The following is a 16859-nucleotide window of genomic DNA, read 5'->3' on the forward strand; positions in this document are numbered from 1 at the left end:
CTGGGGATATCCTCTGTGAACCAACCCCAAAAGCCTCCCTGTCAGTCACTATTTTATTATTCTGTTTCAGTTCTTCTTCTTCCCTGTGCCTCTTTTTCAGTTTTAACCCATTTCATGTGAGAGAGGGAGCCCCTCCTGGTGCTTTGATATTGAATCTGGCAGCTAGGGGCACAGACTTAAAACAACCCCACTGCCCCGGCCCAGCCCCAGCTTAGCCCCGGCCCAGCCCCAGCTTAGCCCCGGCCCAGCCCCAGCTTAGCCCCGGCCCAGCCCCAGTTTAGCCCCAGCTTAGCCCCGGCCCTGGCCCAGCCCCAGCTTAGCCTCGGCTTAGTCCCGGCTCAGCCCCTGAGGACCAAGATTGGATGGATGGTAGCCATCTGGTGTTGTGGAGCTGCTTGTAGGCTGGGGTCTGCGTCTCAAATTCCACCCTATAGCCTGCATAAAGCCTACCTATTGCCCCATGGGCCCTGGTTATAAGTAGTGCACTATAAATGGAATAGGGTGTCATTTGGGACGTAGCCAGAGAGAGAGGGGTTCCTCTAATGGGGGTACCTTTCCTCCTACGGTAGGACCAGACCTTCATCAGGAATGTGGAACGGTCTTCATTAGGGCTGAGGAGGAAGGCCTGACTGGCAGTATTACTAATAGACCTCTTATGTAACAGAATTAGAAGCCAGACAGAGAAACTGGAGATCTGTTGTTTTTATTCCCATGGAAAGTTCTCTCTATAATGTATCTCTATTCCTCCTAGTTCAGCTGGTTCTGAAGGTGGATGAACATTGCAGATGTAGTCCATATTGATTAGTTCTAGACCAAACCTTTAATACAGTTTAAAGTTCTACTGTAGGCTACACATGCACAACCATTGCACTGGCAGGATTCAGCTTTTTAATGAAAGGAATTATACATATTTTCTCCCCATGACTGCAAATCTCTATGTGTTGAAGAGGCTTTGAAAATAGTTTTAACATGAAAGAGTGGACGTTTGGTTTCCCTGCTGGTCCTACAAGGTGGCAGACATCAGCAGACATAGCATTAACGATGGGGACCAGCCTTCTCATTGGGAATATGAAAACAATGTCTAGCCAAAATAACTCTGTTTATATGTCCCAAATGGCACCTTATTCCCTAGATAGTGCACTACTTTTGGCCCGACCCCTAAGCGAAAGTAGTGCACGATGAAGGGAATAGGGTGCCATTTGGAACGGAGACTCTGTGTTGCCATAAAGCAGGCAGCACGGCCGGCGAGTCAGTGGAACATATGTCTGAACATTTAATGCTGTTGTATGAAGAAGACAGATGGAGCAGTCAGTCCACCAGTCCAGGGAAATAAAGAAAGCAGTTGGAATGGTCTGCAGATTGTGTTTCTGATGAACAGTGGAAAGTAGATGGGTGATTCACTCAGTGTGGGTCACGTTTTTTCTTCTGCTGAGTCTAGATTTTAGTACAGATGGAATATCACCATTGTTTGAAACAGAATGGGTGTACACACAATCACAGCTGTGTGGAAGTGTTGGACACATGGATCAGTGTAGAGCTAGAGCTTGTCAAAGGATGTGTCCATGAATGTGTTTTTGTTTTGACCGCCAGGTCTCTGTTTTGGCTCTGGAACTTCCGGGTGCTGGAGTGGACATTCCGTTTAAACACTTCCCTTTAGTTGGGTAGTTCCTTCACTCTTCCATTAACCAGGGGGCTCATATGGGGGGGAGGGGACTGTAGGGTAGTTCAGCAGACGCAGGTCTGGCTGCCCCCCTCCCACCAGCACGGCTCACATGGAAGCGCTTTCAGAATTCTATATACAAGAAATGTCTGGCATGGCATCAAAGCAGCTCTCTCTCTGGGATGGGATGGAAGCCCTATTCCTAGACAGCGATGGGCTCCGGAACATCTCATATGTTTCTGGCTCATGGTCAGTCCATGAGGAGGCACAGTTCTTTATTAGGGTTCTGAAAATCTGGGAACTTCCACAAAAACTTTTCCAGAAATCCTGGTTGGAAGATCACTGGAATCGGGAGGGAATAAGCAGGAAATCTAGGAACGCTCCAAACAGGGATGTAGAAAACCTGTGAGTTTCGGTAAAGTTACAGGAATTTAGCAACCCCAGTGTATCAGAACTGGAGGTCATCAACACACAGAACAACTTGGTGTATAGCTTGTAGTGTTCTATTGTAGAGGCTGAGGCTGAGCCATAGAGATCAAGTCGTGCATGTTACTGGAACACACAAACAAATCAAATACAATTTTATCTTTCACATACACATGGTTAGCAGATGTTATTGCGAGTGTAGCGAAATGCTTGTGCTTCTAGTTCCGACCATGCAGTAATATCTAACAATTTCACAACTACCTTATACACACAAGTGTAAAGGAATGAGTAAGAATATGTACATAAAAATATATGGATGAGCGATGGCCTAACGGCATAGGCAAGATGCAGTAGATGGTATAGAGTACAGTATATACATATGAGATGAGTAATGTAGGGTATGTAAACATTATATGAAGTGGCATTGTTTAAAGTGGCTAGTGATACATTTATTACATCAATTTTTTATTATTAAAGTGGCTAGAAACGAGTCAGTATGTTGGCAGCAGCCACTCAATGTTAGTGATGGCTGTTTAACAGTCTGATGGCCTTGAGATAGAAGCTCTTTTTCAGTCTGATGGTGATGCGTTGTGCAGAACTCACTACCCTCTGGAGAGCCTTACGGTTGTGGACGGAGCAGTTGCTGTACCATGCGGTGATACAGCACGATAGGATGCTCTCGATTGTGCATCTGTAAAAGTTTGTGTGTTTTTGGTGACAAGCCACATTTCTTCAGCCTCCTGAGGTTGAAGAGGCGCTGCTGCGCTTTCACCACGCCGTCTGTGTGGGTGGACCATTTCAGTTTGTCCGTGATGTGTACGCCGAGAAACTTAACTCTCCACCCTCTCCACTACTGTCCTGTCAATGTGGATAGGGTGCTGCTCCCTCTGCTGTTTCCTGAAGTCCACGATCATCTCCTTTGTTTTGACATTGAGTGTGAGGTTATTTTCCTGACACCACACTCCAAGGGCCCTCACCTCCTCCCTGTAGGCCGTCTCGTCGTTGTTGGTAATCAAGCCTACCACTAGTGGAGAGGGTGGAGAGTTTTAAGTTCCTTGGCGTACACATCACGGACAAAATGAAATGGTCCACCCACACAGACAGCGTGGTGAAGAAGGCGCAGCAGCGCCAAAAAGATCAAGGACAACAACCACCCGAGCCACTGCCTGTTCACCCCGCTATCATCCAGAATGCGAGGTCAGTACAGGTGCATCAAAGCGGGGACCGAGAGACTGAAAAACACCTTCTATCTCAAGGCCATCAGACTGTTAAACAGCCATCACTAACATTGAGTGGCTGCTGCCAACATACTGACTCAACAACAGCCACTTTAATAATGGAAAAATTGATGTAATCAATTTATCACTAGCCACTTTATATTATATGTTTACATACCCTACATTACTCATCTCATATGTATATACTGTACGCTATACCATCTACTGCATCTTGCCATCTTGATGTAATTAAATGTATCACTAGCCACTTTAAACAATGCCACTTTGTATAATGTTTTCATACCCTACATTACTCATCTCAAATGTATATACTGTACTCTATACCATCTACTGCATCTTGATGTAATGTATCACTTGCCACTTTAAACAATGCCTCTTTATGTTTTCATACCCTGCATTACTCATCTCATATGTATATACTGTACCCTATACCATCTACTGCATCTTGCCTATGCCGTTCGGTCATCACTCATTTATATATTTTTATGTACATATTCGTATTCATTCCTTTACACTTGTGTGTGTATAAGGTAGTTGTTGTGAAATTGTTAGGTTAGATTACTTGTTAGATATTACTGCATGGTCGGAACTAGAAGCACAAGCATTTCGCTACACTCGCATTAACACCTGCTAACCATGTGTATGTGACCAATACATTTGATTTGAATCTCCAGAACTAACTAAAGAGCATCCAGTCTAAATGAACTCTCGTTGTGAAAACTCTCTGACAACTTCACCCCTGCATTAAACCTTAGTATTGTCAGAGTATGTCCCCACACCAGCACCAAATGATATTATGACTGTTGCTATAGAGACATGTACTAGCGAAGTATTATACGGTGCTTGAATGAAGTTCTGGATACATACCACACATCCATGCACTTTAGTGGTAATACATAGGAACATATCAAAGATAAACATCTTTAGGGGCTCTGTATTGTAAATATTGATGTTCTTGGCAACTGACCAATGTAATTGTTTATTGGCCTCCTTTCTCTATACAATGTAGTGATTGGCCTGCATCACTCACCCTGCTTTCTCAATCCTATCCTGTACGCTCTACCCTTTCACTCCTGCAGTGGTGGAAAAAGCAGCCAATCGTCATACTTGAGTAAAAGTAAAGATATCTTAATAGAAAATGACTCTGGTGAAAGTCACCCAGTAAAATACTACGTGAGAAAGTCAAAGTATTTGGTTTTAAATATACTTAACTATCAAAAGTAAAAGTGTAAATCATTTCAAATTCCTTGTTAAGAAAACCAGATGGCATGATTATTGTGTTTTTTTAAATTTATTTACGGATAGCCAAGGGCACACTCCAATACTCTGACATAATTTACCAACAAAGCATTTGTGTTTAGTAAATCCACCAGATCAGAGGTAGTAGGGATGACCAGGGATTTTCTCTTGATAAGTGTGTGAATTGGACCATTTCCCTTTCCTGCTAAGCATTCAAAATGTAATGAGTACTTTTGGATGTCAGGGAAACTGTATGGAGTAAAAAGTACATTATTTTCTTTAGGAATGTAGTGAAGAAAAAGTTGTCAAAAATAAAGTACAGATACAAAAAAAACAACCTACTTATGTAGTATTTTAAAGCATTTTCACTTAAGTACCTCACACCACTGCACTCCTGCTTCCCCTCTTCATTATTTCTTCCCCTTGTTTCTTCTTTCACTCTACTCTGCTTTAGACAGGACTGTGTCCAAAACACTGAGTATGAGATGCCGTTCAGTACATCGTTGTGCAGACCGAGGCAGAGCCATAGCTTAATGTCATTGTTACTATTATTAAATCTTCAGGACCTGACAGTCAACATGTTAGATACTGTACAGAATGTAACAATAGAACTGGCTGCGGTTGGTTGTTGCTGTATGTGAGAGGATAGCTGTTCTGTTGCTGACTGTCTGCTTCTGTGCCTGTCCCTCTGTAGGTTCTGTTGCTGACTGTCTGCTTCTGTGCCTGTCCCTCTGCAGGTTCTGTTGCTGACTGTCTGCTTCTGTGCCTGTCCCTCTGCAGGTTCTGTTGCTGACTGTCTGCTTCTGTGCCTGTCCCTCTGCAGGTTCTATTGCTGACTGTCTGCTTCTGTGCCTGTCCCTCTGCAGGTTCTGTTGCTGACTGTCTGCTTCTGTGCCTGTCCCTCTGCAGGTTCTGTTGCTGACTGTCTGCTTCTGTGCCTGTCCCTCTGCAGGTTCTGTTGCTGACTGTCTGCTTCTGTGCCTGTCCCTCTGCAGGTTCTGTTGCTGACTGTCTGCTTCTGTGCCTGTCCCTCTGCAGGTTCTGTTGCTGACTGTCTGCTTCTGTGCCTGTCCCTCTGCAGGTTCTGTTGCTGACTGTCTGCTTCTGTGCTTGTCCCTGTGCAGGTTATGCATTTCTTCTGTGATACGTGCTCTGTGCCTGTCTGGGGGGAGGGCAGTGTGGGTTGTCACTCGGGCCACAGCCTCCGCTACCTCCAGGATTCCCTGCAGGACTCCAGGACCCTCACCATCCAGCTGCTGGCAGACGCCCAGCGGGGCAGGCACGCTGTACAGGTGGGTAATGTGATGCAGGTCAGTCACGCTTTAGGTGGGTGATGCAGGACAGGTACGCTGTACAGGTGGGTACTAGGATGCAGGGCAGGCACGCTTTAGGTGGGTGATGTGATGCAGGGCAGGCACGCTCTAGGTGGGTGATGTGATGTGATGCAGGGCAGGCACGCTCTAGGTGGGTGATGTGATGCAGGGCAGGCACGCTTTAGGTGGGTGATGTGATGCAGGGCAGGCACGCTCTAGGTGTGTGATGTGATGCAGGGCAGGCACGCTCTAGGTGGGTGATGTGATGCAGGGCAGGCACGCTCTAGGTGGGTGATGTGATGCAGGGCAGGCACGCTCTAGGTGGGTGATGTGATGCAGGGCAGGCACGCTCTAGGTGGGTGATGTGATGCAGGGCAGGCACGCTCTAGGTGGGTGATGTGATGCAGGGCAGGCACGCTCTAGGTGGGTGATGTGATGCAGGGCAGGCACGCTCTAGGTGGGTGATGTGATGCAGGGCAGGCACGCTCTAGGTGGGTGATGGGATGCAGGGCAGGCACGCTCTAGGTGGGTGATGGGATGCAGGGCAGGCACGCTCTAGGTGGGTGATGTGATGCTGGGCAGGCACGCTCTAGGTGGGTGATGTGATGCAGGGCAGGCACGCTCTAGGTGGGTGATGTGATGCAGACATGCTGTAGGTGGCGGGGACTCTACGTAGATCTATAGGGGGATATACAGCGGGGGACTCTACGTAGATCTATAGGGGGATATACAGCGGGGGACTCTACGTAGATCTATAGGGGGATATACAGCGGGGGGACTCTATGTAGATCTATAGGGGGATATACAGCGGGGACTCTATGTAGATCTATAGGGGGATATACAGCGGGGGACTCTACGTAGATCTATAGGGGGGATATACAGCGGGGGACTCTACGTAGATCTATAGGGGGATATACAGCGGGGACTCTATGTAGATCTATAGGGGGATATACAGCGGGGGACTCTATGTAGATCTATAGGGGGATATACAGCGGGGACTCTATGTAGATCTATAGGGGGATATACAGCGGGGACTCTACGTAGATCTATAGGGGGATATACAGCGGGGACTCTACGTAGACCTATAGGGGGATATACAGCGGGGGACTCTATGTAGACCTATAGGGGGATATACAGCAGGGACTCTATGTAGATCTATAGGGGGATATACAGCGGGGGACTCTATGTAGATCTATAGGAGGATATACAGCAGGGACTCTACGTAGATCTATAGGGGGATATACAGCGGGGGACTCTATGTAGATCTATAGGAGGATATACGGCGGGGGACTCTACGTAGATCTACAGGGGGATATACAGCGGGGACTCTATGTAGATCTATAGGGGGATATACAGCGGGGACTCTATGTAGATCTATAGGGGGATATACAGCGGGGACTCTATGTAGACCTATAGGGGGATATACAGCGGGGACTCTATGTAGATCTATAGGGGGATATACAGCGGGGGACTCTATGTAGATCTATAGGGGGATATACAGCGGGGACTCTACGTAGATCTATAGGGGGATATACAGCGGGGACTCTATGTAGATCTATAGGGGGATATACAGCGGGGACTCTACGTAGATCTACAGGGGGATATACAGCGGGGGACTCTACGTAGATCTACAGGGGACTCTACATTGGTGTGTGTGTGTGTGTGACGGCCACTAGTCAGCTCTGACAGTTTGTATTCAGAGACTTGACGGCATCAGGAGCAGAATGGATCATTAGTGTCCTCTATCACTCCAGCCTCACAGGGCCAGGAGAATGGGAGTGGAAGGGCGGGCGGGAGGGAGAGGCCATAGTGCCCATTTATAGCCCCTCTAATACCATGGCTGCATCCCAAATGGCACCATGTTCCCTACATAACGTACTACTTTTGACCAGAGCCCTATGAAGGGAATAGGATGTCAGCCCTATGAAGGGAATAGGATGTCAGCCCTATGAAGGGAATAGGATGTCAGCCCTATGAAGGGAATAGGGTGTCAGTTGGGATGCCGACAACCACTCAGAACATTAGGCCACTCCTCCTTAGGCGGCTGGCTGGGAGGTGGGCTGTCATCCAGCTGTGAATAGAGAGTGAAGGGTGTTGGGAACGGGATGGCTTTGGGAGGACGGACACAATGGAGAGGAATTCTAGGAAGACGCTACCTTCCCCCACCCTGTCACCATACACCCCTCTCCCTCTCCCATACACCCCCCTCCCACCCTCCAAACCAACTCACTCACATGCCAATGAAATATGTATGCCCCTCCCCTTTCTCAAAACACAATAGAAAAACACACCTCCCCCTACCCCCTTCAGTCCTGTGACACTCAGTTGGTGTTTTGAGGCTCACTTAACTTGAAGACCTAATTCACCAAATGCTGCTAACTCAATCTAGGCTTAGTGTTTTTAGCTCCTGTGAAGAGGCTGTACTATGACTATGACCAGCCTGATAATCCATTATCTCCTATGAAGAGATCTCATGGTCTGCGTTCTAAATGGCACCCCGTTCCCCATGGGCTCCGGTCAAAAATAGTGCACTACATAGGCAATGGGTGCAATTTGGGACACACATAATGTTCATGGGCTTGAATGGCACAAAGCCCGAGCTGTAGAACTCTGTCCTGAAAGGTAGAAGACCTTTGGCCTAAAGGGTCACATTAAAACACCATAATCTCATTTGCTGCCTTTTTCTGCCCGTTCTGCCACCCCCTTAACCTCTGACCCAGGATTTGTTACCCCTATAGATGATGTCATTGGTGCTTCCTCTCTGATTGACACCACCACCCTGGTAGTACCCCTCATTCCATTGGTTGAGCTCAGTCCTGCCGGGACGGATCAGGTTATGGACGGTTGTCAGCTCCCACCTAGTGAGAAGTTAATTTAACATTTCTGTCCTAGTCAGTCACACTTTACATCAAGGCCATTTAGCAGACACTTTTAGACTTAGTCATGCGTGCATACACTGTATTTACTCTCCCAACAGTTAAAGGCCTGTCTGCTGATAAAGCATTTTGATAGCAGATATTAACACAGTCTTAACTTAACGCTCTGAGCTTTAGTTCCGACCCCTATATCCACCAGAGGTGCCTCTATGGGGGGACTTCATGATGAGGACCAACTACTGGCTGGAACACAGCTGCTGTGTTGGCCTGGGGTCACCAGCCTCTCCAGCAGTAGTACTGGAGCCAGTCTGAGGGATTTCATTCACTTAACCAGCTGGCCTCATACTGAAAGGACTTTGAGAGGTCACTGATATGGAGGGGAGGGGAGGAGAGGAGAGCCATTTACACCATAGTCTCATGATACCCAGTAGCTTGCTGGTCCCTGGTGCAAAAATGTTGAGAAACACTGACCTACTGTATCTGATAAGGAACAATGTGTCACTATTTAAAGGTCTTAACCTGTCAGGACTTAACCTGTGAATGTGTCAATGTACCATTCAAAGGTCATGCTTTTGTTCCCACTAAAGCAGTTTCTTAATGATTTACCTGCAGCTGAGCATTGAGAAAGCCCAGGCCGTTGCCGAGCAGGTGGAACTGAAGGCCATGGTGGTCCAGTCAGAGGTCAAAGCCATCACAGAGCGTCATAAGAAGGCCCTGGAGGAACGAGAGTGTGAACTGCTGTGGAAAGTAAGTTGGTTTTCTGCTAATTGGTAACATACTGTAGGACCTACAGTACATTTACACATTCCAGCAGTGTTATAAAACCTAAGACTATCTTTTCTTTCTCCCTTCTGTCCCTTTTCCCTCTTCCTCCTTTCGCCCTCTAAAGGTTGAGAAGATCCGTCAGGGGAAAGCCAAGTCCCTCTATCTCCAGTTAGAGAAGCTGCACCAGAACCTCACAAAGCTGGACATGACCATCGCTACAGTAACCCAGGTCCTAGAGAAGGGCAGTAGTCTGGACCTGCTGCTGGCCAGAGAGAGCATGCTCCTCCAGATCACAGAGCTTAAGGCCCTCAGGGAGCTGTTACTACCGCAGGATGATGATCGCATCCTGTTCACCGCCCCCGACCAGACCTTGCTCCTCGCCATCCAGTCCCTAGGTCTGGTCAGCTCTGGGGCCTTCGCCCCCCTCACCAAGGCCCAGGGAGAGGGGCTTTGTCGGGGCTTGCAGGGTAAGCAGGCTTCCTTCACTGTGGTAGGGTATGATCATGATGGAGAGCCCAGGTTGTCTGGGGGGGACGGTGTGTCAGCTGTGGTGGTGGCGCCAGATGGTAACCTGCTAAACGCTGAGGTGTCCGACCATCAGAACGGGTTGTACACGGTCAGCTACCTGCCCAAGGTAGAAGGAGAACATCTGGTGTCAGTCCTTATCTGCAACCAGCACATCGAAGGCAGCCCCTTTAAAGCGCTGGTCAAGTCTGGCCGTAGCTATGGAGGTATCCCCTTGCCGGCGGCGTCTTTCGGCAGGGAGGGGGACGGAGACGGGCAGCTGTGTCGCCCCTGGGGGGTGTGTGTGGACAAAGAGGGCTACATAATCGTAGCTGACCGAAGCAACAACAGGGTGCAGATCTTCAAGCCGTGCGGTTCCTTCCACCACAAGTTTGGTACGCTGGGCTCCAGACCAGGCCAGTTGGACCGACCAGCTGGGGTGGCCTGCGACAGCCAGAGGAGAATCATCGTTGCCGACAAGGATAATCACCGCATCCAGATCTTCACCTTTGAAGGCCGGTTCCTCCTCAAGTTCGGGGAGAAGGGAACCAAGACCGGTCAGTTCAGCTACCCCTGGGACGTGGCGGTCAGCTCGGAGGGAAAGATCCTCGTCTCAGACACCCGGAACCACCGCATCCAGCTCTTCAGGCAGGACGGCACCTTCCTCAACAAGTACGGCTTTGAGGGGGCTCTATGGAAACACTTGGACTCCCCTAGGGGTGTGGCCTTTACTCAGGAGGACCACCTGGTGGTGACAGACTTCAACAACCACCGTCTGCTGATCATCCGGTCGGACTGCCAGTCGGCCCGCTTCCTGGGATCAGAGGGAACCGGTAACGGTCAGTTCCTGCGACCGCAGGGCGTAGCAGTGGACCAGGAGGACCGCATCGTGGTGGCCGACTCCCGGAACCACCGGATCCAGGTGTTCCAAACCAATGGTAATTTCTTATGCAAGTTGGGGACTCAGGGTAGCAGCTTTGGACAGATGGATCGCCCGTCGGGTATAGCTGTTACTCCAGACGGAAGGATTGTTGCCGTGGACTTTGGAAACAACCGAATCATTATGTTCTAGGCTAGGCAGTTTGTCTACTGGTTTGCAAAGAAAGAAACATTGAAGAGGAGATTTTGAAACACACCCATCAGATGCAAATGTCTTTGTGAGCAAATGGAGACAGTAATATTGAAACTTGACCTTTTCTCTCAGTTATTACCTCTATTTTGAAAGAGCAAATCAATGCAGTACATGAACCAATGCCAACATGGGGTTATTGTCATAAGCTGACATTTTGAACCCTATCGTAGGCCTTCTGTGACAGTATCTGTCTCGATAGTTGTCTTTGCTCCTGATGTGTGTGTCTAAATCTCTGATTTTCTCAGGGAATTTCTTGCATTCTTGAAAGATTTCCACTGCATCATACCTACCTCATGTATCTGTGTATGAATGTACTCCTTTATTATTTGATGCAGAGATTTCGCCAGTGGAGTTTTGATGAAGTAACTACCTCAATGCAAGAGAAAAGTATAGTTAATTAACATGAAGCAACATTTGGTTGATATTTGCACAGAAAGCGCGCACACATTTTCTGTAATTGTTACTGTGCACATAAAGCGTGTGAAATCCCAGAATGTTGCTGAGAACAATGTATAATAATGACTCGGTGTTACATACATGTGGAAACGTGGAGTCAGACGTTTCTTATAAACTCAGCAACTGTTATTTTTCCATTTTGTTTTTGAATATGCCTCCATACCTCTGTAAAACCTTTTTACCTCATGTCACGACCACATAGTACCTCAGAACTCCAGTGTCCTCAGGTCTATAGTACGGTTGAGTCCCAAATGGCACCCTATTCCCTAAATAGTGCACTACATTTGACCAGAGCGCTATGGACCCTGGTCAAAAGTAGTGCACTAAATAGTGAATAGATTGTAATCTGAGACTCTAAAATGGATTCTCTCCACAAAATGGCTGCTGCCAGTTTGCTATAGGCAGGTTTAATATTTGATATCAGTGACCATTGTCAGTTCAGTCAGTCGTGTGATTTCAGCTTTAAGGGAAAAAACATTTAACAAGGAATTGACCACCTTGAATTGGGTGAATCATCAGAAAGTTAACCCACACCACTGCTGAGTCTAAATCTATTTACTGATATCCATTTACAAATCAATGAAATCTGTGTAGACTAACTTACCTAAGAGTAGAGGGGTCTAAGAGTAGTGACGTTTCATTCTGATATGTTTGAAGAACAACGTTTCTGCACATGTTTGGTGGTTTAGGTTGGCACCCTAATGATGCTACCATGTTCCTTTCTTTGTGATCGTTGTTTGAAAAGTCTAACGTTGCCTCTGTGCCTCGGCTCTGTTCCCGTCAAAGTCATCCGTTTAGCTTTTTTCCCTTCAAAATAGAATGAGTCATTCATGGGAAACCGCTCTGAAAGAGAATATTGTTTTATCCTGGTGGCAAATAAAATAATTTTTAAAAGTAAAACTGACCAGTAAATTAAAAGTGACAGCATTGATGTTGATCTCCATTGCCTCCATAGTATTTTCAATAGATATTCTCCATAGTAACCCCTAGCTGCTGGTCAGTTGCCTGATGACCCACTCATGTAGCCTACAGATGGCTGAGTAACCAAAGCAAAAGGCTCCACATAATTAGAATTCCATCAGCTGCTGCTCCCACACCCACATTCACCCTGCTCTGAACTGTGATGGCAGTGAGTCGGTTGGTCACATTAGACGTTGTAATTTCAGTCAGCACAGCAGTTCCTCTCTATTGTACCTCCGTCTGAGAGAACATAACCAGGTCATTCATGGTTCCACAGTGGCTATTAACTACAGAACATCAAGAACCAGTAAAAATGCAAATGTTAAAATTGAATTAGTTTTTTCCCCCCACTTTAGCCTGCCCTGTGTTATAAGCTATCTGTTCATAGCTATTAATATTGTGCTTATAGCTTTAACTGTTAAAGCCAAGTCCCAGCCTCTACTCCCTGTGTCTCTGACTGCGTCTAATGGGCCAGTATTTCCTGTCTGTTGAGCCACATTGCCACAAGTGCTGGTTTACGAGGAGAGCTCGGTTCTGTTCCAAATGGCACACTAATCCCTATATAGTGCACTATTTTTGACCCGAGCTTTATGAGCCCTGGTCAATAGTAGTGCACTAAATAGGGACTAGGTAGCCATTTGGCACACCGCCCTCCTCTGTGAGTTGGTGAGGCACCATAGCTGTCGGTCTCCAGCTGCTCTAACCCCCAGAAGAGTTGGAAGGCATGCCAGACACACCTCATATCTCCTTTACCTTAATAATCACAGCTGGGTGTACAGGGGGACCAGTGAGACGTTGGGCTCCAGACACTGCTTACTCGGTTACATCCTCTTGAAGATTGAACCAAAATGGCCTCTTTTTAGATATTGAGTTTCCAGGTGTTTTAGTGGATTATTCACATTGACACTGTTCCAGTGTTGTAGCTTCTGCCTTTTGTTATACAGGAGATAAATTACACAGTTTCTGGGCCATTTGTGACCAGCAGGAAAGCCATTGTGACAAAAACAAACGGTATAAATGGACTATTTGAAGTTTTATTTATAAATGGACTTCAAATAGTCCATTTATACCGTTTGTTTTTGTCACAATGGCTTTCCTGCTGGTATGACCCCTGGAAAATAAATATCTATATCTATATCTATCTCTATCATAAACCAGGCAAGTCAGTTAAGAACAAATTCTTATTTACAATGACAACCCACTGTTCCCCGGTAGGCCAACTGCCTTGTCCAGGGGCAGAATGACAGATTTTTACCTTGTCAGCTTGGGGATTCGATCCAGCAACCTTTTGGTTACTGGTCCAACGCTCTTAAACACTAGGCAACCTGCTGCCCCATATATATACCTCATTATACAGAAATATATAGGTATAATGTACATCTTTACCTCAGTATTACTGAGCTACGCCCATTACCTCATTGCTGAACTGTTAATACCTCGTTGGCATGGTTGCATTTTTCAAACCTCAGATGTGTGGTCTTATAGTGTACTGTTACACTAGAGAATGGAAAGGGAAGGCTTGGAGAAGTTATGAACAGTTTGATCAAGTAGATTAAACCGAGGACAATGCTGCTTCAAATCCACACTGATCTGATGTATTTTCAGTACGTTGTTGGTTCCTATATTGTTCCTATAGTTTGAACTTAAGTTTGCAGTTTCTTAAAAGACCTCAAGGTCTTGACACTTAGAAGACAAGACTTGTATATATTCATTTTAATGCATGATTCAAAAAGTAATTGTGAGAAAGATTTGTCACTGCTTTTTAATTATTTTAGGGTTATATACAGTTATAGTATGTTAGGTTGAGGAGGATGGCTTCCTTTGACTATAAGATAGGCTATTCAGAAAATAGACATACTGGGCCCAATCAAGTTACCTCATGATGTCAAACAACAACACATTTGCCTTAAGTATTTCAGTTGGACCCTCATTAGCTACTGCTAAAGCAGTACATAACACTATACTAGTAGAGGACATTCAACATGTACTCTGTCTATACTTCCACAGTTGGAAGTATCACAATTAATCAAGAAAACTACCAAGGGCTTAAAGTAAATGTAACCTTTTTGTTGAACTTTGTTATTTACCTGTTTCTGTATCTGCTGTTTGTTTTTTATTGTCAGGTTGCAAAATTCTGGTAACTTCACAGGTTTTCAAGAATTCCAGGTTGGAGGATTCCTAGAATCAGGAGTGGATAAAGAGGGAGGGAATCTTCCAAATGGCATTTCTGGGAATTGGGGGAAAGTTTCTTTGCAACCCTAGCCGCAAGTATACTTTGGGCTCCATTCGATCCGTATGGTGGAAATTCAGCACTGTAGAGAAATGAAAGGCAACGTTCCCACATTTCGTGGAGACTGCATTCACGGTTAACGCTGCATATGTCGACTCAAATCAGAAATGTCCTTTTTACATTTTAATTGCACTATAGCGCTGAACTTCGATACAGATGAAATCGAGCCTCAGTCTATCCAGACTATTAGAAATGCTCTGTGTACACTCATCCACAGTAACTTATCTGGGTGATCAGTATGGGAGGATTCCAGCATTAGTACTTTTCCTCTCATGGAGATAAACAACAGAAGCCTATCAGTTCATAAGAACATGGTCTTAAATTGACTACATGATCACAGTCTAAGTCGAACTCCGGTAGGTATAATGCTAGTGTTCCACGTTTTGAATAAGCAGCTTTTACCTATTCTGATGAAAAAAGTTTTTTAAATGACATAAGATGCTTAATCGGATAATTTTTGATGGAAAAAAATATTGATTATGAGGGAGTGGACTCAAACAGATTTGTTTTACTTTTCCAATGTATAATTTTCGTTGGGGTGTGTCTCATAGTATGTGAGGAAAAATGGCTCAAGGAAAAAATATTCTGTATCATGACAACTCTATGGTGTTGTAAAATATACATTATACTGTCAGATGTCTCTGATCCTGATCCCAGTCAGGCCATTTCAGCATGGTGAATGGGGTTTATTAATCATTTGATACTTTAGGCCATTTACTCTGGAATTGTGTTGAACCCAAAAAATTCACTGTATGAAAAACGTTGAGGTTGTTTGACCCTTTTGTGGGGTTTATATCACCTGGAGTCAAGCCTAAATATTGTGCTGTTTCATTTGAAGTGAAATGGAAGGATGCTCCATATGGATTCCACTTATGAGTGTTTGAAAGGGATAGCAGTGAGATTAGGGGACTCTAAAAGAGTTCTTCCAATACTCCCTCTTCCCTATACCCTTTAGTGACTGGTTGGAAGTGTTGGTGTGAGCCCTAAATGCCACCCTGTTCCCTAGAGCACAGGTGTTAAACTCATTCCACGGAGGGCTGTTTGTTTTCACTTCTTCCTTGTACTTGATTGAGGAATTTAGGTCACCTGGTTGTCTTATGTTTTAGCAGACGCTCTTATCCAGAGCGACGTGCAGTACTCTTCTGTACTGGTCCCCCGTGGGAATGGATCCCACAACCCCGGTGTTGCTAGTGCCATGCTCTACCAACTAGACACACGGAACCTGGGTTGTCTAGGTCTTAATTGAAAGGAAAAACCTGCAGACACTAGACTAGGCCATCCATGGAATGAGTGACACCCCTGCCCTATAGAGGGCACTACTTTTAACTAGTCCTATCAAAAGTTGTGCATTATATAGGGACTAGGGTGCGATTTGGGACTCAGGAAGAAGCATTCTGAAGGATGTTAGGCAACTGTTAACCTGCCGTCTGCTTCTCGTCTATATGGACTTAACATTTCCTATGCAGTTTGGGATTTCAATAAAATGGGATTCTTGTACCCAACATCCATTTCCTGATCTGTCTTTTTGAATCCACTATTATTCAGGCACAGTAGAAAAGCGGTGTGTCCGCATACCAAGAGGGGAGGGCAGTGATCAGGCAAGGCCATTTGTTTTTATTAGTGAGAGTATTCTCATGGCTTAGTCTGTCAGCAGTGAAGGGGCGGCTTTAGAAAGTAACACCCCAGTCTCCTTTTCATCACCTGATTTACATAAGGTACATTACAATGGATGGTCCAGGTATCATGACGTGGCCCATGTGGGGGGAGGGGGCCTTCCTCTCTATTGTTCAAGTAAGAAGGTGCAAATGACAGAGCACCATCAGACCAACTCCTTGAATGCCTACTCCATGAAATTTGCATTTGTCTAAAACTTTACTGTTACGTTTGTGTACATTACCTGTATTTACAGTTTTAACAGGAAAAGATCAATAGCACCCTATTCCAAAAACAATGGGCCCTGGTCAATCAAGTGTTGTACTATGTACCAATACCAGGTTTTA

At 45.8% G+C, this 16859-nt stretch overlaps 1 protein-coding gene across 1 annotated transcript in view; it reads left to right on the forward strand.

The window, feature by feature from the left end:
* Positions 1–16361, forward strand: part of LOC123724061 (E3 ubiquitin-protein ligase TRIM71) — a 25967-nt gene extending 9606 nt beyond the window's left edge. Inside the window, exons 2-4 of the mRNA XM_045719083.1 lie at positions 5688–5855; positions 9365–9499; positions 9642–16361. Of these exons, the coding sequence (XP_045575039.1) occupies positions 5688–5855; positions 9365–9499; positions 9642–11093 (1755 nt within the window). The 3' untranslated portion in view covers positions 11094–16361. The remainder of the gene's footprint in view (positions 1–5687; positions 5856–9364; positions 9500–9641) is intronic.
* Positions 16362–16859: the final 498 nt, after the last annotated feature.

The sequence above is a fragment of the Salmo salar genome, chromosome ssa05 (genome assembly GCF_905237065.1).
Source record: "Salmo salar chromosome ssa05, Ssal_v3.1, whole genome shotgun sequence".
Taxonomy (NCBI): domain Eukaryota; kingdom Metazoa; phylum Chordata; class Actinopteri; order Salmoniformes; family Salmonidae; genus Salmo; species Salmo salar.